This window comes from Bubalus kerabau, chromosome 1 (assembly GCF_029407905.1).
Source record: "Bubalus kerabau isolate K-KA32 ecotype Philippines breed swamp buffalo chromosome 1, PCC_UOA_SB_1v2, whole genome shotgun sequence".
Lineage (NCBI taxonomy): Eukaryota > Metazoa > Chordata > Mammalia > Artiodactyla > Bovidae > Bubalus > Bubalus kerabau.
The window spans coordinates 138,823,026-138,848,479 of NC_073624.1; the positions used below are offsets into that span (position 1 = coordinate 138,823,026).

The 25,454-nt window shown below is 46.4% G+C and overlaps 1 protein-coding gene across 2 annotated transcripts in view; it reads right to left on the bottom strand.

The window, feature by feature from the left end:
- The window catches only part of CCDC6 (coiled-coil domain containing 6), a 113,918-nt gene extending 91,855 nt beyond the window's left edge, over nucleotides 1–22,063 (bottom strand). Inside the window, exon 1 of one of the 2 annotated variants that reach the window (XM_055589824.1) lies at nucleotides 21,879–22,063. In XM_055589824.1, the coding sequence (XP_055445799.1) occupies nucleotides 21,879–22,022 (144 nt within the window). In that variant the 5' untranslated portion in view covers nucleotides 22,023–22,063. Of the gene's footprint in view, nucleotides 1–19,630; nucleotides 20,549–21,878 lie in introns of those variants that run through there. The other variant, XM_055589813.1, reaches the window with a different exon arrangement.
- Nucleotides 22,064–25,454: the final 3,391 nt, after the last annotated feature.

Consider the following 25,454-nt stretch of genomic DNA (forward strand, 5'->3'; position numbering starts at 1 on the left):
AGAGAGTGGCCAGTGTATATGTGGTTGGTAAGCATTAACAAATGCAATATATCCCCTTAGAAATACTTATGCATGTAGAAAATGATCCAAGTTCAAGGTTATCGTAACACTGTTTCTGAGACCAAAGACTGAAAACAAGTGAGGTACCCAAGAGTAAGAGCCAGTCATACAATGGATTACTATGCAACTATAAAGAAGAATGAGGAAGCAGTCAGTGAATCCTTATGAAAAATCTCCAAAATATAATTAAGTGTGAGAGGCATTGAACAAAGACTCAATTAACCACCTTTTGTGTAAAAAAGGAGAAAGCATATAATGGGCTGCCTCTGCTATTCAAAAAACACAATGAAAAAATCAAAGAACATTTTAGGTAATTACATGACTGACGCCATGCAGGTAGTTAACTGATGCTATAGCAGTTAATCATTTTGCAATATAAAAGTCTCTCAAATCAACACCTTCAACCTACACAATGTTTTATATCCACTCCGTCTTCAATAAAGCTGAGAAAAAATAACCAATAGGGAAAAACACACAAAAGAACTGTTTAAAGGGGCAGTATTTTTTTCTCAGGGCTTCCCAGGTGGTGCTAGTGGTAAAGAATCTGCCTGCCAATGCCAGAGACACAAGAGATGCAGGTTCGATCCCTGGGTCAGGAAGATCCCCTGGAGGAGGAAGTGGCAACCCACTCCAGTATTCTTGCCTGGAGAATTCCATGGACTGAGGAGCCTGGCGGGCTTGGTCCACAGGGCCAAGAAGAGTTGGACAAAACTGAGCACACACACACATTTTTTTTTCCTCAAGCCTCAGATGAGATTGATATATATTCACAAATGTATACTTTTAGATTTTATTGCTGAGTCCAAAGCAACTTTGAACTTACCTGGGAACCTTAAACAACAACAACAACAAAAATAACGCCTGGCTCTGATCCCCAGACTTTGAAGGATGTGACACCAGGTATCAGGATGTGTGAAGTTCTCCAGGTGACTTATCTGGAGAGCAAAGTCTGGGAATCACACACTGAAAGGTGGAAGGCTATTGCCTGCAGAGGTCAAATGATTCCCACAAAGAGCAATGGCTCTGAAAGTAATCAGAGGCCCAAGCCCCCCAAGTCAGTGGCCCACTTTAAACACGAGCTGACACAAGAGCAGAGTCAAATAATGCGGATCATCCCTTGGATGTCAACAGCTGGGACCGCCCACCCTTTCTTTTCCTAGACTCACATAAGTGAAGGGCCTGGCCATCCTGCCCCAACACCCACTGAGGCTTCATTACCCACGTGGACTGGTCCTAGCTGGTAAGAGATCTGGCAAGTATTTGGGTAATTTTTGGTAAAAGAACTCTTGCTACTGGTCACCTCACTCTCCTTCACGAATTACTGCCAAAGCTCCCTTCAGTTCCCCTTGTTTCTAAGTGCTGACCGAACAGATCCATTTTTTCCCCTTTTCTGATGAAGAGCTGACCAAATGGAAAGCACCTCTGCCTGGGAGTCAGGCCGCTACCTTGCCATCCCACTGCTCCACTTACCAGCACTCCTCCCTGGCCAGGAATTTCAGTTTCCCCTGAGCCCCAGGTCCTTTATTTTTCAGGTGAGACTCCCACTGAAGAGACTTTGCTGTGAGAGTCCAGAGAAATAACTGAGTTGGAACCATTCTGTTGATGCTGCACGAGCTGCAGATTTCTAGCTGGAGATTCTGCACCGGGATGCTCATTTTCTACCTGTCCAGAAGCCATCTGCCTGCACACACTGCCCACGGCTTCCTGTCTGGTGCTCTCGAACCCTGAGTGGCCTCACACCCGACACTGTGCCAGACTTTCTAGAAGTCCTCCATGCCGGCCCACCTTGCTATGTACAGCATGATTCCTCCCAGGATGCTCGGCAGACGCTTCCCAGCTCAAAGCTTCCAGGGGAAGACTAAGATTTTCCTGCAGCAGAGCTGCAAATGCATGCCAAGATTCTCACCCTACATATACAAGGATGGTGGGTGACCTAAGACTCACACCCCTGTGTGGGAAGCCAGTCCACATACCTTCCTGAGGAGAGGCAGCGGCAGCATGACTGAGATGCTTGTACCGAGAAAAACAGGGCAGCAGGTAAAAGGTCCCAGAGCCTGCCAGCAGCACACTAAGGAGAAAGAGATTTCCATCTGGGGCCAACAGCCTCGGGTCACATGGGTAAAGCTTCAAAGCAGAGGGGAAGCAAGGATAACACATATGATTCCAGAAAATTCTCTGCTGTTGACTTTCCAAACATAAATGTGCTAGCGGAAATACTACTTTTTTTTATAAATGAGATAATGGTGTGGTGGTTATAAAACCCTTATCAGAGATGTGAATGAAACTTTCCCAGTGAAACCACTTGAAGACTGACCGTGATGGTCACCGGTGAAGCTGGGTGGTTTGTACGTTCACTCTACTTTTGTGCATGCTGGAAATTTTTCATAATAAAGAAAGTTTCAACAATATCCTCTATCATCATAAAAAACGAATTTCACAGCAGGGGGATGTGAGAAACGTATTCTAACAGCATGACTGAGTGCCAGCCATTCAGGGCTCGGAGACAAGTCGCTGAAAGTCACTAACACGAACAGCTGTTTCCTCCCAAGGATCTGCATCTTCATCAGAGCCCTGGGGGTGTGACAGGTCCCAGGCATCAGAGGTAACACGCATCGGCCCTGAACTGCTGCTGTCTGGGACTTGTGAGGCACCCCAGGCGTGAGCACTGTGAAAGCACGTGTGTTCTGTGAAGGAGGCAGTGGGTCTTGAGGATATTCGGGGTGCAGAGCTGCCCACCCAGGCTTTCTCTGTGTCAAAATCACGTCAGTCATAAATGAGAACATGGACAGGAGAAAGCACTCTGGGAAAGTGGCTTCTGAGGCAGAAGAAAGAGGGACGGGAACAAGACCACAGGCACCCCTGCAGCCACTCGGAGCCGCCTGCGACGCTACAAGTGCGGCCTGCGATTCCGGCTGCCGGGCCTTGGCCCATGCAATGCCTGGAATGCCCTTCGCACCCTCCTCCAGAGGGAACAAAAACCTCCGAGTCCTCCAACATCCTGCCATCTGTGAAGCGTTCAGCAACCACCCCGATCGACCGTCATCACTGCACTTTCATTTCTGCTGAGCCAGTCCTGCGTTGGTCTGGCCCAAGAGTCCCGCACTGCCCTTGTCCTGCTCAGCAAGGGGGGGAGGGGGGGAAACCTCTGCAGGCTTCATCTCCCCGATCCCTCAAGTCAGAGACTTCCAGGCTTCCAGCCAAATTCAGCCAATGAAAAGCACAGGCAAGAGGCTGGAGGCTGGAAGGAGGGAGGGTGGGGGAATTTCTCCCTTCTTCTCCCCACCTTGGGCAGCATTCTGGTCTCAAGGCCCTCGTGGTTCCAGCTCTCTCTCTGAGTGACCCCTGCCCTGGGCTCTGACACCACCACCTCCACCCTTTGTCCTCCAGAGGAGTGGTGTCCTGCTGCTCCAATCCCCTGGGCTGTCTCACTGCACCTCCTGGTGAGTTCTATTCTCAGCAACTCTACCAGTAGGATAACCAACTCCCCAGATTGAATGATCTCCCTCCTACTCTACAGGGTCTATTTTCCTGTGTGAACCCTAAACAGGTTCCATCTTTCTTCAACCATGCTATGGTCATCACTTTCTCACCAGTTTCCTAGCAGCCTGTGAGCTCCTTCACAAAGTCTTCTTCGGCTTTGGATGTCCTCCACCCAGGGCAGGGCACTCGCTCACTACTTATACCCTGCCTTGCTCCTCAAAGGACACCTCAAGCATATAGCTGGCACTTAGTAGGTGCCCCCAAACTAAACTTACTTAAATGAATGCCAAGGATACCTAACCATTTATAAAGATGCACAGGAAGAGAAAACTCTTGGAAACATCTTTACAGTGTATGCAGATAAGAGTAGGGGGTTCCTGGAGAAAAAGAACCAGCCATGGCTCTGACATGAGAAGCCATTTTTGGCTTAAGCCACTCTGTGATCTAAGCCTGGCCATACATAGTACCTTTTCGAACAGGTCTCAGTAATTAAAGATCTTAAGGGAAGTGAGGGAAACAGGAACAAAGGGAAAGCAGTCAAGAAACAACAATCCAAAAAAAAAATAATAATAATAATAATTAAAAAAAAAAAAAAAAAAAAGGAAACAACAATCCAGTGACATACAGAATCCCAGTTCCTCCTCGAGGGGTATTTATTACAATCTGATACTGATCTTTGAGTTCTGCAAGAACAAAAGCCTCAACCCAGTGGAAGATGGAATGATGAAGTTGACCTTTTCTGACCCTCACAACTTCAATCAACTAAAGCTTAGACTTTTGTTAAACCTTGCCCCAATTCTACACTGAATCCTCTGCCCCAGCCCCTTCACAAGTATAAATGTTGCTGTTGTTTAGTTGCTAAGTTGTGTCTGGTTCTTTGCGGCCCCATGGACCATAACCTGCCAGGCTGCACTGTCCATAGCATTTTTCAGGCAAGAATACTGGAGTGGGTTGCCATTTTCTCCTTCAGGGGATCTTCCTGGCCCAGGGATCGAACCTGGGTCTCCTGCATTGGCAGGCAGATAAGATTCTTTACCTTCTGAGCCACCTGGGAAGCCCTGAATATGCATGTACCCTTAGCTTAAAACCTCCCCAGGTTTGCTACTGGGGAGTTGCTGCTTTGGGGAAGATCCCAGGTGTTCTCCTTACTTGCTGCAAATAAATCCTTCCTTCTGTGGATCACTGGCTTGGCTTTGTCTTGTGGCTCAACACCCACATGTGAAGCCGGTTTTCAGGATACGAAGAAAAAGAAGAATGATCCTTGAGAGGAAACAGAATCCAAGGATTCACTACCCAAGAATATAGAATCTAAGGCAAGGACTGGAGATTATGAATCTAAAAGACAAGCAAACTGTGCTCTAGTCTGAACTCCTGCAAGGAATTTCATAGACCCTCACAGCTGCACCTGGTCACAGAAATACAGCACAGTGGTTCAGAACAAGGGCTGCCAATCCAATGACTCTGGCAAGGTACCTCCCTCTACCTCTGCTCTCCCAATCTGTAAATTTGCACCAACTGTGCCCTGTGGCTTTGTTTCAAGAGCTCAACTCGTGAAGGACTGCACGCTGGCTGCATCAGTCATTATCTGCAGCAGAGCTCAGCAGTCTCAAACCCAAGTGCCATCAGGGCACAAAATGAATCAGCCTGGGAAGCTGACAGGGAGGTTTGCCCAAGACAGGCGAGAGCATCCGTGCCTTTCCTTCCCTAAGACCTCTCTTTCCAAGGGCTTTCCAAACTGCTCACCTGTGGGCCAAAGGCAGCCCGCCAGCCTGCAACCCCTGAATTCTCAACAAGCCTTCTCAGCAAACCGAGACGAAAACCAAGGCCCTGAAAGGATATGTGTGTGCTGCCTGGCCCCCCAGTAAGGCCAAAGGGTCCCATTCTCCCTGAGTCACTATAGGCTCAGAAGGAAAGGAAAAACTGAACAAGAGGGTTGGTAACATGCAGCCAAATAAAGGGAGCTACTTGAGACGTACAGTCAAAGACGGCTTCCAGGGAAAAAGAAAAAAGGAAGCTGGTAGAGGAAGGGCAGAAAAAGTGAAAGCGAATTCAGAGCAGCTTGAGGAAGGAGAGGAGGTGATACCCTGAGAAGACCCAAAAAGCTACACCAGGTAGTCCAGTGGTTCAGACCCTGCGCTTCCACTGCAGGGGGCATGGGTTTCATCCCTGGTCAGAGAACTAGGAGCCTGCATGCCAGCGGCACAGCCAAAAAAAAAAAAAAAAAAACAGCCACACTAAAGGAGAGGACAGTGGGCTGGCTTCACAGGGGAGGAGAGGAGGAAAAGGAAGACAGGCAAGAAGCAAACCCACCATCACTGCATAAAGGCAGAAAAGGAAGATACTGAACACATCCTGAGGGCTTCCATGAGCCTCATCAGGTATCCCTCAAACCTGAGTGCTGAGAGACCATGAGCCCTTCTGAGAGAAGATACAGTGGCTTAGGGGTCACATAAGATGCCATGTGATCACAGAGGGAGGCCGGAGCAGAACTGAGATTTTTTTTTCCTAAATCTTAGGGTTTCAGGATTTCCAGGTGAAATACAAGCTGCCCAGGGACTTCCCTGGCAGTCCAGTGGTTAACACTGTATACTTCCAATGCAGGAGGGTCAGGTTCCACCCCTGGTTGGGAAACTAACTTCTCCCATGCCAGGAGGCAGGGCAAAACAAAACAAAGCAAAAAATCAAGAACCCAGTTAAGTTTGCATTTCAGACAAATACTACAAATAATTTTTTTAGCACATATATATTCCATGTAGTACATATATGTTCCACAGTGGGAACACATATACCCTAAGAAACTACTCATCATTTACCTGAAATTTAAACATGGCTCCTCATCTTGTATTTTTGCTGAATGTGGCAACCCTATCTGGTTTCCGAGTCTTCATTATACCAAGCTGTCTCCAAGAACCCCAGTGTGGAAAAATAGAAAAGAGTTAATGAATAAAAGGAAGAAAGGGATGATTCACACAGACAGCCTTATGGAGGATGCTAATCTGCAACACATCGACTTAAAGCTAAAGAACAAAGAAGGGGGAGCAGTGGAACCCATGGGAATTTGAGAACAAGAATGCACCGGGCTTATGAGAAGCAGCGCAGCCTACTGGCTTTCAAGTGTGGGCTGGCAGGTGGATTCCCGGTGCCTCTTCACATCCCCCATCGGGTTCCAAGGACCCAGAGCTGCAAGGCACGGGGCCGAGAAAGAAGCACACAAATCAGGGATTCAAAGTCATCAATGCTGATCTCCTTCAACCTGAAAGAATCTGACAGGCAGGCCCCCCAAGTGGTCTGGGAAGAAGGCAGGGAGAAACCAAGAGACCCCAGCAGCCTTGGCTGAAGTAGACAGGTGAGAAAGACAGAAGGGCGCTCCTGGCTCCCAGAAGGCTTACTTCAACTTGTTTATGACTTCCTGAAATACACCGACTGTCTTCTTGCCCCCTCTCATCACAACCAAAAGCCTTCACACCAGGCCACTAAAACACCAACAGTGCCCTGGTGAAAAGCACGTTCCTTCAACCTTCATGAAACCCCTAGGCTGCCATTGCTACTGCTACAAAGACAGCCAGAGGTGACAGACAGAAAACCAGTCCCACCGCAGACCTCCACAGACCCACCCTGGGCTCCCAGGCCGCGCAGTCCCTCCAGCACAGGGGCACTGCAAGCCTGCAAAGGCGGGCAGCTTCAAAGAGTCCTGTTGTGCTTTCTGTGCTTCAGAGCAGCCGCTAAGCAGGAGTGGAACGCATGTCTCGCCATCAAAGTCCACCCTCTGGAACCCACACCCCCATGGAAAAGGGTCAAAAGTCACACAACAGAGAAGCAGGCTGTCTGCCTGCTGCCCACGGCGCTAAAGGCAGAAAACTGGGCAAAGGTGCACATTGGGTCTTTTTTCATGAAATAATGGAAAGAGCCCGACAACAGGCCTATAAGAAAAAATGGGTCTTTTAGGAAACTTGATTGCCTCTCATTACTTATGCACAGCCACACAGGTCAGTTTTATCCTGACTCACCAAACCCTAGGAAATCAGCCTAGCTCCCAGGCATCCCCAAGCACCAGAAAAACACAGGCCCTGAGAAGTCAGACTGTAGAGCTCCCCAGCCTGAGGTTTCCAGAGAGATCACCCCCTCTCAGCAATTCAGACGTTTTTTTGCACCATCATATTACATATAAACAGGGTTATCAAGAACACCTTTGATTCTGAAGCACATTTTGGAGAACAAGAGAAAGTATGTATGTACATGTGTGGGGTGGGTGTTTACAAATCATCTTTAATATTATTTTTCTAGAAGAATAATTCAGAAATAATCAAAACACTTTGACGTGCACTGTTTCATTTGATCCTCGTAATGACAGTGGGTGGAAGCAAGACTGGTATTAACCCTAGAGACTGTGGTTTTACCAGGTAAGTCCATGGAGGCTCAAAGGCTCTGAGGGCAGCACAACGAACTAGCAATGTAGCTAGAACCTCAACTAACTGGAAGCCACATTTCATAGGGCCCGTGCTGCCTCCCAATGTCCAGTGATCAACACTAGGGAAGGAGGCAGGGCTACGCAAGGGGCAAAGCTGAGCTAAAGGCAATTCCACAGTGGAATACTGCACAGCTGCAGCAAAGGACCACTGCCACAGGTAACACGGATGCTGTTTAACGTTAGTTAATGTAGGAACTAGGATGTGAAATCAGAGAATCTGCACGCATACAAAATACATTCTGTCTAAAGCTACTTACAATATAAAGTTCAAAGAAGCACAAAATTAATCCACAGAGTTAGAAGTAAGAACAAGTCACTCTGGGGGTGTGGTGTGAGTGGAACAGAGTACAAGGGAACTTTGGGGGGTGTCGGGGGCGCTGATACTAGCATGCATCTTAAGTGGGGTAGTGATTTACACGGGTGAATTTATGGGTAAATTCACTGAGCACTTTTGCATCAGTTTGTGCATTCAAAGCTTGGAGACTTTATTGCAGTGGTCCCCAACCCTTTTGGCACCAGGGACTGGTTTTGTGGAAGACAATTTTTCCACAGGGCTGGGGTGGGGTGGGGTGGGGTGGGGTGGGGTGGGGGGTTGGTCCGGGGGTGATTCAAGCGCATCGCATTTACTGAGCACTGTGTTTCTAATCTAACGCTGCTGCTGTGCTAGTCCATGGCTGAGAAGCTGGGGGCCCCTGCTTTACTGTATGCTATACGCCATTAGCGAGTTTAACCAAAGTAAACCTGGACATCCCCCAAATACATTCCATGAACTTTACTGAGCAGTGGCTGTGCTAAGACTGTGGAAAATGGCAAATGATGCTTCAAATGGCAAGGTTTTATATGCTGGTCAAGCTACCATCACAGACTACCTGGCCCAAATCATTGTCCCGCCGCTCACGGCACCGCCAGGACCCCGAGGCTGTTCCACCTTGTTTCTTCATCCGGGACACAGAGGAAGCAAAAGGGTTGCAGTGAGCATCAAGTGAGGCCCTGAACCTAAGGTGTTTTAGAATCGCACCAGGCAGAGCGAGACCAAAATAACGAGCTGTTATTACCATGGGATAAGACGGATCATCTTATAGATGACAAGTAACACAGTTTAGATAGAAAACACAAATGTCTCCACTAAGCAGCCAGAGCAGATTTTGAACATCCAGAAACGTTCTAACTGTTTCCCCCTCCCTGCCCGTTTCTGTCATCAGCCCCCAGAAGGGACCCAAGAACAGAGGCAGCCAGGCCCTGCTCACCACCCCCCACTTTCCTTTCTTTCCCCACCTTGACGAAAGGCGTCCTCCTTCCACCACTCCCGCCCGCGCCTAGATGAACTTCATCTTTCAGGTTCCCACTTCCACACCACCTCCTGAGAGCGAGCCCTCCGTGACTGCGGCCCCTCTCCCGGCCTGAGTCAGGGGCCCTCCACCAGCTCTCCTCGCAGCTGCTATCCGTGGCACACTGCCTGGCATACAGCGGGTGATCAATACAGTGGCTGAAAAAAATCCACTCCTCTTGTGCTCGTCAGACTATTTTTAAGTAGAGGTTATAACTTAAGTGTAAAGAGACTGGCTCCAGCCTGGGATGAGGCGGGAGAGCGGAGGAGGGGGGCCCCGATGGTAGAGCGATCAGCAGAGGTGGTACAGTCCGCAGTAACACGAGACAGGGTAAGGGGTGCAACAGACCCAGGCCCAACACTGGAGGCCAGTCAGTCAGAAAGTCTGCACACCCCACGCACTGAAGGCACCCTCTTTATCGTTGTTTCTTTTCCAAAGCAGAGAGTTTGCAACCCTGGAAACACTCCCTGAGGCCTGGGCTGGCATCCTGGGAATGTGCGGCGGGAACGGGGCAGCCCTGACTACTCTAAATGAAGGAACAGGATAGTGTGGGAAGACAACTGAGAGGAAAACGCCCCCAACAGGATCAAGACACAACTGTTCATAAATTTGTTTATGGGTAGCCTTGTGCTTAAACTCTGAGGTCAGAGTTCCCATTCTAGCCACAGGTCCTCAGGCAAGTTGTAGAACGTCTCTGGGTGTAAATTTGCAAATCTGTAAGGCTACACATCAGGGGTGTGGATTAAATCAGGATATAAGTAAACCCCTCCCAACAGTACCCACGCCATAATAAGCACTGGGTAAACACGAGCGGTTGTCATAGCAACTACTTGCAAGTAGTTCAATGCTGATAAGGAAGAATTTCAAGCATCTTTTTTCCTTTTCAGACTTTCTTAAAGGATGGTTTATCTGCAATGCTATCAAGGAAATTAAACATTAGATTTTTTTTTTTAATGGCAAACATCATCTACAAGGTGCTAGGGCTAAATCCTTTTTCTTTCCCAGAAGACAACCTTTCCCTGTGCATTAGTCCCTCCCCAGTTCTCCACATCTGGGTGCCCACTCTGAGAGCAGATTCAGACCTATGGTGTGGAGCCTAGAGCTAGGGTACCATATGTTTGCTGAATGACCAAAAAGAACCAGATACGGATTAGCCAGGAGGCAATAAAACTTGAAGTTGGAGCAAGATATCAACAGCATTTTAATTAAAGCTTTAGGTCCTAATTCACAACTTCAACACTAAGACAAGAAAAAGCAGCTAGCTGCTTTTGCACACCAGACTCCATTTTTTCTTTAAAAATTAAAAAAAAAAAAAATTTTTTTAAAGTAACTAGAAATAGAGGTTACCAGGGGCTGGAGGTAGGAGGGAAATGAAGAGTTACTGTTTAATGTAAACAGTTTCTGCTTGGGATGTTGAAAAAGTTCTGGAAATGCATAGCGGTGACGGTGGTACAACACTGTAAATCTAACTAATGCCACTGAATCGTACACTTAAAAATGGTTCAAGGGGCAACACTTATATTGTGTATATATTACAACCAAAAAAACGTCATTGTATCTTCAGTACTTCAAAATAATAAGCTACATGCACTCAAGGTTTAAAATGATGTGAAACAGTTAATAACGTTTTTCAAAAGACATGGTACCTTACCAGGTGGTTGCCTGGACCGAAAGAAGTCCAAACTGCTACTTTATAGCATATACACTTAAAATTGTACTCTTTGGTTAACAAAGACGTTAAAATCATCTAGCCGATTTTTTTCTCTCTCAAATTTTTGTGTTTCTATAATCAGAGGTTACTAAACGAAGCAGAGACACAATGTTTTGACTCTTAGCAAATGTCTTTGTTTAGATAAATTAAGGCCTGCCTAGTGAAGAACCAAAAAAAAAAAACCCAAACAAAAAAATCTCAATAGAGTAAGTTATTACTTGAGTTAGTGTATTAAGATAACTGGGGGAAAAAAAAAAACATTGTTTATATGCAAATAATTTCATACGTTGAGAAGCTCTTTCTATAATTAAAACACCAAGTAATTTTTCTCTCAGGACTATTTTAGCCCTTCTAATTCATTCTCAAAATCCTTGACTGCCCAAGACTCAGCTCACTAGTGAAATAAACATGTGAAGGGTTTAATGCAGGTAGTAGATTTCTAAGAACTTTCTTCAGCTCACCCTTAGCCCATGCTGTTTTCCTTCTCTCACTTTCCTCTTTCCTTCTATGGAAAACTTTTTTGAATTATGAGCTACATCTGTCTGGCTGAATATCCCAGCTCTGCTCCTCAGTACCGAATGGCCTCATTTGATCCCAAGTGGCCCGAGATGCCCTGGAGGGTGTTAACCCGCTCACCCGGGACACACACCTGGCACCCATGGAGGCTGGTCTGATCTGGAGCAGATGCGTGCAAGATTATCCCATCCATCAACACTGCTTTTTTACAAAACCGGAGTTTGCAACTGCCCATAAACTAGTATCTCTAATCCATTTTAACCTTAAGAAGTCTTTGTTTTCACAGTTTCCATTAAAGATTTAAGAAATGGGGTCTATCCAATAATGTCTGTGTAAGGAAAGTGGGTGGGCCCCAGAGTGTAATAGGAATAGAAGAAAAAACCACCTAGATAATTTCTGTCTATGGGCAGATGTAAATTATGAAATTAAAAACATCACTGACATTTCTTTTCAATCATCACCACATTAAAAGAAAATTAAAAACAAACAAAAAGCCTTTCAGTGCCACCTGGACACAGACAAATTGAGCAACAGTTCTCTCCATCGCTGCCTTACAAAATAAACTCTAAGCTAATTAAACTGTGAGTGAATATGACACATTGTTTCCCTTCAAGGTATTCACCAGAAGAGATGAACTTTATTTTGGAAGGTGGAAGGTAAGCCAGCCCTCCCTGGAACCTTGGCACCTGTCAGCCTGGACCGCCTTTCTGGCTTCCACTTGTGTGTTGGTTATTTCCGCACCTCACAACTCTCTGGGCTGCAAAGTGCTGGAGAGGGAAGGCCAGTTCTCTCTGCTCTGAATTCCCTGCTGCAACCAGCCAAGGCCTAGCTGAACACCAGTCAAGTGCAATCCTGCTGGAGAAGCCCTTACATTCCTTCTGGGTATTTTGGAGTATCTGACACCCGGTAGGCAGTTCCCAAGTACTTGTAGGTTGAATCCTGCCTGTTGTAGGCTGTATTTATGACTCGCCATTCTGTGCCTTACTGAAGAGGTGAAAATTTCCCAGCGTTAAACAAGTGAGTATCAAAATGAATTTTAAGCACTAATCTGCACCCCATGCCTCAGATCTAGGGATGAATAATAATAAGGGGGTGAATTCATTCTAAACAACCATCAAACTATTAATCCTTTGTTAGTTCTCCCTAAAAGAGAACACCTACACAAAGTGATATTTGCAATTTATGAGTTGGAGCGCTGAGATAAAATCCACAGCTGTGGGCTTGACAAGCATAAAAGGTAAGAAAATCTGATAGCCTTGGGGAGGTAGGAAGAGTCTGCAAGTTAATACCTCTCCAAGATCCTGACTATTAGAAATACTTTTCAGAGCATTCGTTTCACTGTCAGGAAAATTTCAACCACCACTGAGCAGGAACACCCTGAACCTGTGATCGCCAGCTCTGACGATCATTCAATCCATCTATTAATAAAAGCAACTAACTGCCTATGATTGAAAACAAAAAGCAACACCTAACCACTGAGGGACAAAGTACATGAGGGAACAAAGAAGGTGACCTTACTCCTTCCTCAACCTGGCTGTATGAATCTAAAGGCTCAGATTAGCATTTCTAGGAGTAAATGCTGCAAGGCATGATTTGAGGCAGAAGAAAACAAGAATGCAAGTATACATTGTGTGACACTATCAACCCCCCCAAAATCCACTTTGCAAGCCACACGTGGAAATCCACCAGGATTCAACAAATCTTGCCATCCTGTTTGCAGGAACCGCCCCAATTGGAGCTTCAGGTGCCTGCTATTTGCACTGATACCTCCTCGCTGTGATGGCCCACAGGTTGTTTTCCAGAAGCAGCCATGGGGCATTTCAACATCAAATAAGGTTATGAGGAATGCCTGGAGTGACTTGTCACCATCAAGAAAACGAAGTGGCAAATGTGAACCCCTCCAACAGAGCCCTTTCTCCTCTAAGCCTTGTTCAAACAACCCTTGGAAAAGTGAACCCAAAGACACTGTGTCCCCTTTTAGAGGTGAAAACGTTATCACAAATGCCTAGGTATGAGCTCCAAGGTTGCCTACAATATCACCCATAACCAGAAGGCAACGGTTTGGGACACACACTAATTGAGGTGGTCCCCCAAAGTATACAGTGTATCCATTCATCCATAGAAGGATGGTGAAGATGGTGTTTGCTGTTGTTGCTGACACAGTTAGGAGAGCAGCTCTAGGAGCACAAGGATTGGAGACAGTCTTGGCTCCCTCGCCCAGGAGAAAACAAAACAAAACTTCATCACTTAATGCCTCTGAGGTCAGCCCAACATACCCTTGAGTGTCTACTGCATGCCAGGCACTGAAGAATGGACGTGAACAAGGCAAATTCTGCTCCCAGAGGGGAGACCTACATGCTGGGGGCCTGGAGAGGAAGCGGTCTCATGAATGGGCAACTAACCCAGCGTGTGGCTGGCAAAGAGGCAGAAGTAGTGCACACAGAGGTCAGAAGGAAGTACAGTCTGTTTGGATTTACAGGTTGAAGGGTAGAGAAGGACATTTAAGGGCAAGGAGGTACATCTTAGAGAAGCCAGAGAAACCTACTGAGATTCAGGAGCCGGCAGTTCAGTAGAGTGAGAGCTTTGAGAATGCGAGGGGTGTGTCTCTGAAGCAAGCAGGGGCCAGATCACAGAGAGCCTGGTAAACCACAGAAAGTTCACCAGAGCCAGAGGGCAATGGAAGCCATTGAAAGTCCGAGCAATCAACAGTCCCTTCAGATTTCTGCTCCAGCCCAGTGTCTCTGGTCTTGAACAAGAGTCAGCACAAACCAGATACTGGTGATTCTCTGAACTATTCCCCATCCTCAGCAAAATAAATAAAAGCCCTAGAAAAGACTGTCTTGACCTCCTCTACACTTTTGTAGGGCTTTGTAAAAAATCAAATACCAAGAGATTATATGAAACAGAAGAAATCTAAGCATAGCCTCTGTAAGAAGACTGGATTTGTGTATAATCAGACCTAACTGTGAGGTCATACTTTTCTCAAAGTTGCACCTAAAGGTGGGTGCTTTCACTAGAATCTAAGGGGGAAAAAAAAAATTAAAGCCAAGGGGAAAAAAAAGTCACACACTACCCCTTTTTATAAGGGCAATGTTGATCTGACAGCTTCATAATCTGCCAAAACAAAGTCTTAAGAAATGGAAAATAGTGTATTGGGCTTCCAGAGTAAATAATCCGAAATCCACAACGTTAACTATATGGTGGCTTTTATTGGTTAATGAAATTGTTACACTGTTGGTATTTAAAATAGCCAAGTTTTCTAATCTAAATGCCATACCAACACGTTTTTCTTCTATAACTTCAAAAGATCTTTGTATTCCTCTATTTCACTCAACTCTATAATGAAAGACGAATTTTATAGATAGAAAAAGACACTTAAATCCTAGTAATTTGTCATGGGCCTTTACTTCCAAACCAAACACATGGCAAAGGTCTGAGCTGGTCCAGAAAACACACCTTGGTGAACTAGCATCCCAGGAATAAGACCCTGCTTATACCTGGAGAAACTAGTCCAGAACTTAGAAGCCATTCAATTACTGCCCACAATTACATTTCATCTTCCCAGAGACCGCGACCCCTGGATTCCTCTATGTTGACTCAGATAATCTCCTATTACATTTTAACCCACAGGACAAGTCAGAAAGATCAAGCCTAACATCTGAAAGCTACTCAACAGTGTAACTGAGCATTTTTTGTTTTGTTTTGTTTATTTTCTCCACTCCAAAGAAGAAGTTATGATTGATAATCACCAGTCTGGCTCCACTGCTGATTTACTGGGAGAAATTGGATAATCACTCAAAACATTCCATTCCACCACTAACCCAAATAAAACACACCAGGGGAAAGCTGTGGCAGTGGACACTTGTAGACAAGGATGAAGGGCCTTGTACAGTTGATTCTTCCCCACAGATGTGGAGAATACAGACCATGAAACCGATCCTTTATTAAAAGGGTAGCTTGACTAGAATAAGCACCTACATACCAAAAGAGACAGAAATGACTGCTGGTTAAGAACTTCTATTAGCCTTTGGACTTGGCTTAAAAAATGAGGGCCCAATAATGAGATATCACTACGCACCTACTAGGATGGACAAAATCCAAGACAGATAACACCCAAAACCAGCAAGGACGTGGAGCAACAGGAACTCTCATCACTGCTGGTGGGCATGCAAAATGGTACAGTCACTCCAAAAAGTTTGGCAGTTTCTTAACAAAATGAAAATACTCTCACCATACTACCAGCAATTAGCTCCTCCCTACTTACCCAAATGAGCAGAAACCTTCTGTCTACCCCAAAATGTGCACACAGAAGTTTACTGCAGGTTTATTCATAGCTGCCAAAACTTGGAAGCCACCAAGTCAAGTCCTTCAGTAGTTAAATGGATAAGTAAGCTGTGGTACAGCCAAACAAATATCATTGGATGTTAAAAAGAAAAGAGGGACTTCCCTGGTGGTCCAGTGGTTAAGAATCCGCCTTCCAATGCACAGGACGTGTGTTCAATCCTTGGTCAGGGAACCAAGATCCCACATGCTGCAGGGCAGCTAAGCCTGAACCTCAACTAGAGAAGCCTACGTGCTGCAACAAAGACTCAGCACAGCCAAAGAAGAAAAAAGAAATGAGCTACCAAGCCATGAAAAAACAGGGAGGACACTTAGATGTATCTTACTAAGTGAAAGAAAACCATCTGAAAAGCCTACAGATTGTATGATTCCAACTATATGACTTTCTGGAAAAGGCAGAACTATGCTTTTGGCCATCTGATGTAAAGAACTGACTCACTGGAAAAGACCCTGATGCTGGGAAAGACTGAAGGCAGAAGGAGAAGGGGACAACAGAGGACGAGATGGTTGGATGTCATCACCGACTCCACGGACATGAGTTTAAGCAAGCTTAAGGAGTTGGTGATGGACAGGGAAGCCTGGCATGCTGCAGTCCATGGGGTTGCAGAGAGTCGGATACGACTGAGCAAATGAACTGATGGAAGACAGAAAAAAGACTGGTGGTGGCCAGGGGTTAGTGAGGGATGAAAAGGCTGAGCACGGGGGATTTTTATGGCACTGGACCTGCTCTGGTCCACTGGACCACTATCATGGTGCTACAAGTCATTGTACACTTGCCCAAACCCATAGAATGTACAATACCAAGAGTGAACTGTGTAGATTTTAGGTGATTATGTTGCTTCAAAGTTGGTTCATCGGTTGTAACAAATCTACCTTTCAGGTGGGGGATGTTGATAATGAAGGAGGGGAAGAAGGGCAGGGAGTATTGGGGAAATCCTGGTACCTTCTGCTTAAGTTCGTTGCTAACCTAAAACTACTCCCCCCACCCAAAAAAAAGCAACACCTCTCTCTTCCCAGGGTGTGCTGAATACGTTCAAGGAAAAGACATCCACAATCACCTTCTGTGCTCAAAAATATTAAAGTTAATATCATAATTAGAGGAACTAGGAAGAGCCATGAAGACAAATATAGGATTCTGGTACCATCTTCTCTTCAAATAAAATTAGTGAGAAATCTACCAAGGCCTTCACTTAACTGAATATTTAAGTCTTTTCACAAACTTCCTGGATTGCTAGCAGCAAATTTCACGCAGCTTAACCTTGACACAGACTATGGCAGTGTTGCACATAGACGGAATCCTTACATCCACAGACTTACTTCATGTAGTCACACACATTTTTCCTCCCAAATTACAAACCCTAAAGGTTAAACCCACTCACCCCAATCTGTGTCCTAAGTCAGTCAACTCCAACAGAACCCTCAAAGGAATCTCTACTCTGCATTTGCCTGAGTAACACCTGGCAGGTATCAGGGAACTCAGTAAACCACAAGCACTTTTTATTTATCTCCCTGAATATATTCATCAGAGATTAAAGAACGGAGAGGCTTCTGGTACCTATAGGCTGTCATCCAAAGCAATTCTAAAATTTGACTCAGTGAGGCCGCAGAAGTTTTCACAAAGCATATTTGGTGAGATGTCAGTTTTAGTTGAGGGAATTTAGTTCCAAGGAAGCCACCACCTCGCACAACTCTTCATGCCAAGTGTTCAGTGGCCTGTGATCTTACACACCAGGAATGAATGTGTCTGTGTACAATTTACAGACCTACTTTTAATATGGTCAAGTGTCAAACAGCTAACCCTTTCACAGTCTCTCCACCCCGCCATCCTCCTTCCCAAACAAAAACAGCCTGAATTGCTCACAGTATGCAAGAAGCCAGAGGTTCCATTTTATGCAAGTTTTACAACTTTCGGTGGTTCACATTCTCCAAGAGACCAGACTCACCCTCTCATTTACTAACTCCAATCTTAAATAAACTGCTTCCACCAACTTCCCCCTCTTCTCAAACCTCCACTCACCAAAGACATCTCTCTCAGCCAAGAAAGCTTCAGAAAAGGCTTGGAAGTGGCTGCCTCTGCAAATTCCTTCCCATCCTACCAAAAGGGCACTTCAAGAACTTTACAGTCTGAATATTGCTCCAATGCCATTCACCAGAGCTGGATCGGAGGACGCGGAGTGTCTTTCAGCAATCGATTTCTATTTAGGCTGCCCATCCCAATGAAACTTTGGTGAAAACCTGCTTTCTAAGCAAATTCAGAATGCCATCCAGTCCCCAAGTGCAAGCCAGCACAGGGCGGGGGTTGGGGGGGTTGGGGGGTGGGGGGAGGGGGGGTGGTGGTTGGTGGATACACACAGTCCATCCTCTACTGAAGACATTTTTCTGGTACAGGGGCATCCTAAACTTGCCGCATTTCCTTTGCAGAGTTGTGATCTTCCATCCATCCCCGAATGCACGATTTTTTCTCCATCTGAAGGTTCAACCTAATCAGCTATTGTGGAGTAACTATGGCAATTCATCCCCTTGTTTTCTTGACATTTTCCTCTCTCCTCCTGGCTGGGAAACTGTTTTGATCTCAACAGGGTTGCCAGTATGGGGATTCTGCATGTCAATGATGTGGCTAGCCGGCAGGGATAGTAGGTGAGAGCACACGTTGTACTTTTCCCAGTTATGTTTCGCCTCATCACAGCTAATAGTGGCCTTTCCAAAGGCCTGCTACACGAAAAGGGAGACCTACACACCTAATCTTATCTTTTTGGGGGGAGCCTCCGGGGACCAGGTGGAAAGAGAACAGACAGCCCGTTCTCCCGTCAAGTATATAGACGCCGAACCAAAATATCCCCCAGACAGACACTCCACCGCCAAGGAAGCAAACACACGCAAAAAAAAGAAAAAAAAAAAAAAAAAAACACCAAAAAACAACAACTCCCTCTTGCTTGGCGAGGGAGTCAGTCGATCCCCTTCACCCTGGTTTCAGTCGGTCCAGGCTTCATACCCTTCGCTCCGTCCAAGCCGGTATAAGATGCTGCATTCTCCCAGCAGTACACGGCTGCCGCCACCCCCCACCCAGGGAAAGGACTTCCAATGGAGGTGGGAGCATCAGCTCCGGTACCCGCCCTTCCCTCTCGATCCTGGCCAGAAAAACTGCACTTCCCGGATTCCCGGCCACTCTCTCCCGTCCCCTCCCCGGGCGATCCAGCTAGCGCCGTTCTGCAGCCAACCAAGTGCCCAGCCCAGCTGCACACCCCCCGCACCCCCGGCCAGGCCCCCGGAACAGGCCCCGGCTTCCTGCCTCTCCCTCAGCGTAGGACTCCCCGATTCTGGACGCACCCCTCAAGCAAACTAGGACTGAAAAAAGTCCCACCCCGCCCCCCCCTCCCCTAGCCACGCCGCCAGCTTCCAGCTCCTCCCGGAGGAGCCTCCTCCCCCAGGGGCGACAAGGGAACGTGGTGGGGTGGGGTGGGGTGGGGGTGGTCCCAGCAGCCTCCTCCCGCACCCCGCGAGGGGCCTGGACCCCGGGGAGGGCAGACCCGCGCGGCTCCGAAGGGACACCTCCCACTCCCTCCACCCTCTGGGGCCGGCGGGTCTTGGCAGCGAGTGTGCTCGCTGCAGGTCATCGGAAGCCTCGAAGAGCCTGGGGGCTGCCCCGGGTCGGGAGGCAGCATCTCCCAGGGGCGGGCGGAGGTCAGCACCGCGGCGCACCCCAGGGTGGGGGGGGGGGGCACTCACGATGGTCACGCTGGCTTTGCGCAGGTCGCGGTTCTCCTCCTGCAGCGCCTTGCACTTGAGTTTGTAGGTCTCCAGCTCGATCTTGAGCACCTTGTTCTCCTGCTGCAGCGAGGCCAGGCGGTTGGTGAGCTCTTCCAGGCGGAACGGCGAGATGACAATGCCCCCCGACTTCCCACCGCCGCCGCCTCCACCGCCGCCACCGCCGCCGCCGCCGCCCGAGGTCGACGAGCAAGACGACTGCATGGCGGCCGAGCTACCGCTGTTGCCCCCCGCCCCGTCCGTGTCGCTCTCGCTGGCGCTGTCCGCCATGGCCGCGGCGGGCTGGGGAGACGCGGAGGAGGAGGAGCAGGGAGGCGGCGGCGGCGAGGGCTGGGCTGCGAATGAGTGGGCGCCGGGGCGAGCACAGGGGAGCGCCGAGCTGGGCGCCTGGCACCAGGGCGCAGACTCGGAGCGGCGGCGAGAGAAAGAGAGGGAGCTTCCCGCTGCCAAGGGACCTCCTCTGCCAGAGAACAGAGACCCCGCCCGGGCTCGGGCAGTATTGCACTGGGGCTCGCTCCAGCCGGGCCTGGCGCGCTCGCTAGGCCGCTCGGCTAAGCCGGCGGAAAGCTCCGAGACTCGCCCGCCGCCGCCCTCCTGGCGTCCGCCGGCTGGCTGGGGACGCGCTGGCCGGACCCGGGCGGGAAAGCCAGGCCAGCCTCCGCACCAGCCGCTCGCCAACCGCACGTGTTCTGAGGGAGGGCCTCCCAGCCCCCTGACCTAAGCCCGCGGCCGCCCAGCCTCTTCCGGGCTCGCGCCCGCTCCTGGGAAAAAGAAACCTAATGCCCCACTAGCCTCGCAGGTGCTGGGGACACGTGGAAAGGTCAGCCCGGCTGGGGGATCCAGCCCCCGCCGACTCCGTGGCCCCATCTTCCGCTGACCGTGTGTGCTCCTGTCTCCCTCTATCTGTTTCAAACAGACACACAGCCCTTTTAGTTTGATCTCTCAGTGAGCTTGCCTGGGAAGCTTCGGATAGCGCTCACGGAACAGAAAGTTCCCCTCCAAGGAGCGGAGGAGGGCGACGAGACAGGAGCCACAGGTTAACCTCGTTAAGAAAAGATCTGCAGAAGAGACACACCGCCCTCTTTACTCCTAATAATCCCGTAAACCACCCTGCGCTCAATTGTCTAAACAAGGTGCAAGTCTTGTCTTTTCTCTCTGCATTTTGCAGACAATGCCAGGACCTGTTGGGCAATAGGATTAAGACAGTAACATTTATCTAATCCAAAAAGAAAAAAAAGACAAACAATTTTTGTGGATTAAAACATGTCTTTTAAGTGCCAGTTTTCCAAATCAACTGCAGGCAGAGCATTCTGCTATACGAATAGTGATGAATGCAAGTGGGAATGCAACATAACCATCATTTTCTTTCCCATCATCTTGCCCACTCCTAGAAAATTTAAGTAGGTCAAAACTAAACACAGATTAATTATGCTAGTGTGGTCTAATTCGGGGTTCTAGTTTTAAAGAATAAGTAATTCAAAATCAAAACTTGCATTTCCCTTTCTCCCCTCCCAAACAAAGGCTTACAGGAAATTGGCCCAGCAGGTGAGATGATTCTTAACATTTACACTGTTGACACAAAACAACTTTCACTTATGTATGAAAATCAGAAAATGAAACCGACCAGACTAGTTTTATTACCCAAGCTTAGTCAACAGGACAAACATATGGAAACAAAATATAGAGGGAAAATGGGGTGAAGTTTTTTCTATTGCTTTGAACTTTGGGGAAAGTTTATAATGTGTTAGGAAGGATAAAGAAGTGGCTTTAATGATTTTTATTTCAGCTCCTCCATTATCTTTAAAACTAAATTTAGCCTAATGATTACAGTTATTCAATGGCTAATGAAAACTGGTACCCAGGAATAAAGTGAAACCTCCAAGTATTCCAAATGACATCATCCTTTACCAAGATGGCTGCTTTCTGGCAGCCGGCTCCAAAATGCCCACCGCAATTAAACCCCAAATTTCTAATTATTTTTTAGTTTAATACTAAACTTCTGAATTAGTCACTGTTGGTGTAGCAGGAACAACAACAAGAGAGTCGACTTTGCTCTTCAGAAACGTTCAGCCAATGTAAATAACTGTTAGAAGTGACCAGTTTAATAATTTTCACTGAAACTTGCACTTCTCTCTGACTTTTCCTTTTGGGAATCTGCTAGAGGAGACAAACAGCTCGTTAAACTGGAAACAGCTTCTGGAAAACTCACTTGCTGGGTGAAATGGAGGAGTAAAGCTATCGGGGAGCAGCTCCACAGGGGGAAACCCAAACTTAACATTCTTTCCACTTTATCCAGCACTGTGATAGAATCTTTTAAGAGCCAGTCTGGCTTCCATTCTTCACAAGTTTCCATTGTTCCCTATCGCGTAGTATCTTAAAGCTTCCACCTCTAGAGCTTACTTAGAAACACTCAGGAGACAAGTTGCCTTTCTCTTAGCTTTATCACCAACTGCATTCAAAGAGAGGACTTAACTGCTACCAGTGGGCAGAGGGGTGGGGTTTAAAGTGCTTGACTTTCTTAAAGGGCCCACAGTTACTGTAATTTAAAATGGATTGGTTTTGAATTGGATTTGGAGGAACACTGCATTTTGACATGATACTCACAGGCAGTAACTGTGTTTAGAAGGCCTCAGGGAGAAAGTCATCTTCTAAAAGCTTCCCTGCTGATACAGATGGGAATAAACTGGAGAATATTTTTTCACTGTGGTTTTTATTGTTATTGCAAAGCAGAAGCATGTCTAATTTTCTACTTCTTGTAAAAGTGGTTCCCCTTATAAACAGACCATTTATCACAACATTGGTCCAGTAATAGGATTACAATGAAAACACCAGTTACAAAACCAATAATATCATTATAAAACTTCTTCTCAGCTTTCCCGGGGAAATGAATCAAAAGAATAAATGGTAGTATGTGTTGCCTGGAGGAAGAAGAAACAAATAAGGACCATCAGTTCCATTGGACAAATAACAAGATTTACCTTTGTCCAAAAAGCAAGCTGCAAAAATATAACAACAAAGAAAAAGAATACATATAGTCTAATTGCAAGGTACAACGTCTCTTTGTTTAATGCCATTTATTCAGCTGATTTACTCTGTGGCCTTGGAATGTTCAATAATAAAGTTAAGGGACTTCCCTGGTGGTCTAGCGGTTAAGAATCCACCTTCCAGTGCAGGGGCTGCGGGTTCCAGCCTTAGTCAGGGAACTATGACCCCACATGCAACTGAGTCTGCGCACTGCAATGAAGAATCTGCATGCTGTAGCACAGACCCAGTCCAGCCTAAATAAATAAATAAAATTTTAAATTTTAAAAAATAATAATAAAGTGAAAATATAGACATACATCACTGGTGATTTTTGTTTAATTTTTAATGGTTAACAATAAATTGTTGTACCTATTATATTAGTATTAGATACAAGTGATTTCACTCAAGCTCTGAATAGACAGTGGTTGCAGAACCTATCATTACAGTTGTTTGTTTGTTTGTTTCTAATTTATTTGGCTGCAGTGGAGAAGGCAATGGCACCCCACTCCAGTACTTTTGCCTAGAAAATCCCATGGACGGAGGAGCCTGGTAGGCTCCAGTCCATGGGGTCGCTAGAGTCGGACCCGACTGAGCGACTTCAGTTTCACTTTTCACTTTCATGCATTGCAGAAGGAAATGGCAACCCACTCCAGTGTTCTTGCCTGGAGAATCCCAGGGACAGGGGAGTCTGGTGGGCTGCCGTCTATGGGGTCGCACAGAGTAGGACACTCTGTGAAGTGACTTAGCTTAGCTTAGCAGATCTGGGCGGCCTTTGAGTTCTAGTTCCCCTACCAGGGATCAAACATGGAGTCCCAGCCACTGGACCACCAAAGAAGTCCCCAGAATCCATCAATACCGTTTTAAAAAGAACTGGAGTGGCCTATTGCCTTCTGAGATAGCTTACAATCTGACTGTAGAATGTGTTTCTCTCAAATCTACCTCTTACATATCAAAAAATAATAATAATTAGAGTGAGCCACAAATGACCTGGCTTTCACAGAGTGCCTGAATTTGGATAGAATCATAGACTGTGCCACTGTGGTGCTATTATTTCTTGAAAGGTAACTGATAGTAGAGATAACTGGAGTAACAGGCAAGTTTGGCCTTGGAGTACAAGATGAAGCAGGGCAAAGGCTAACAAAGTTTTGCCAAGAGAACACACTGTTCATAGCAAAGACCCTCTTCCAACAACACAAGAGACAGCTCTAACATGGACATCACCAAATGGTCAATACTGAAATCAGATTGATGATATTCTTTGCAGCCAAACATGGAGAAGCTCTATACAATAAGCAAAAACAAGACCAGGAGCTGACTGTGGCTCAGATCATGAACTCCTTACTGGAAAATTCAGATTTAAATTGAAGAAAGTAGAGAAAACCATGAGGCCATTCAAGTATGACCTAAATCAAATCCCTTAAAATTATACAGTGGAAGTGACAAATAGATTCAAGGGATTAGATCTGATAAATGGAGTGCCTGAAGAACTATGGACGCAGGTTCGTAACATTGTATAGGATGCAGTGACCAAAAAGGGAAAATGACCATCTTAAAGAAAAAGAAATGCAAAAAGGCGAAATGGTTGTCTGAGGAGGCCTTACAAATAGCTGAGAAAAGAAGGGAAGCAAAAGGCAAAGGAAAAAGGGAAAGATATACCCACCTGAATGTAGAGTTCCAAAGAATAGAAAGGAGAGGTAAGAAAGCCTTCTTAGGTGAAGAAGAGGTGGAAGAATAAACAAGAACTCTACAAAAAGTGTCTTAATGACCCAGATAACTACAGTGGTGTGGTCACTCACCTAGAGCCAGACATCCTGGAGTCTGAAGTCAAGTGGACCTTAGGAAGCATTACTACCCACAAAGCTAGTGGAGGTGATGGAATTCCAGCTGAGCTATTTCAAATCCTAAAAGATGATACAGTTACACTCAATATGCCAGCAAATTTGGAAGACTCAGAGGTGGCCACAGGACTGGAAAAGGTCAGTTTTCATTCCAGTCCCAAAGAAAGGCAATGCCAAAGAATGTTCACAGTACTGTACAGTTACACTCATTTCACATGTTAGCAAGATAATGCTCAAAATCCTTCAAGCTAAGCTTCAACTATATGTGAATCAAGAACTTCCAGATGTTCAAGACAGATTTAGAAAAGGCAGAGGAACCAGAGATCAAATTGCCAAAATGCATTAGATCATAGAAAAAGCAAGAGAATTCTAGAAAAACATCTACTACTGCTTCATTGTCTACACTAAAGCCTTTGACTGTGTGGATCACAACAAACTGGTAAATTCTTAAAGAGATGAGAATACCAGATCACCTTACCTGCCTCCTGAGAAACCTGTACGCAGGTCAAAAAGCAACAGTTAGAATCAACATGGAACAGCAAACTGGTTCCAAAGCGGGAAAGGAGTCCTTAAGGCTGTATATTGTCGCCCTCCTTATTTAACTTATATGCAGAGTACTTCATTTGAAATGTGGACTGGATGAATCACAAGCTAGAATCAAGATTTCTGGGAGAAATATCAACAACCTTAGATATGCAGATGATAACCATGATAATGGCAGAAAGCAAAAAGGAACAAAAGAGCCTCTTGATGAAGATGAGAGAGGAGAGTGAAAAAGCTGGCTTAAAACTCAGCATTCAAAAAATGAAGATCATGGCATCTGGTCCCATCACTTCATGGCAAATAGATAGGGGAAAAACGGGAACAGTGAAAGATTTTATTTTCTTGGGCTCCAAAATCACTGCAGAATGGTGACTGCAGCC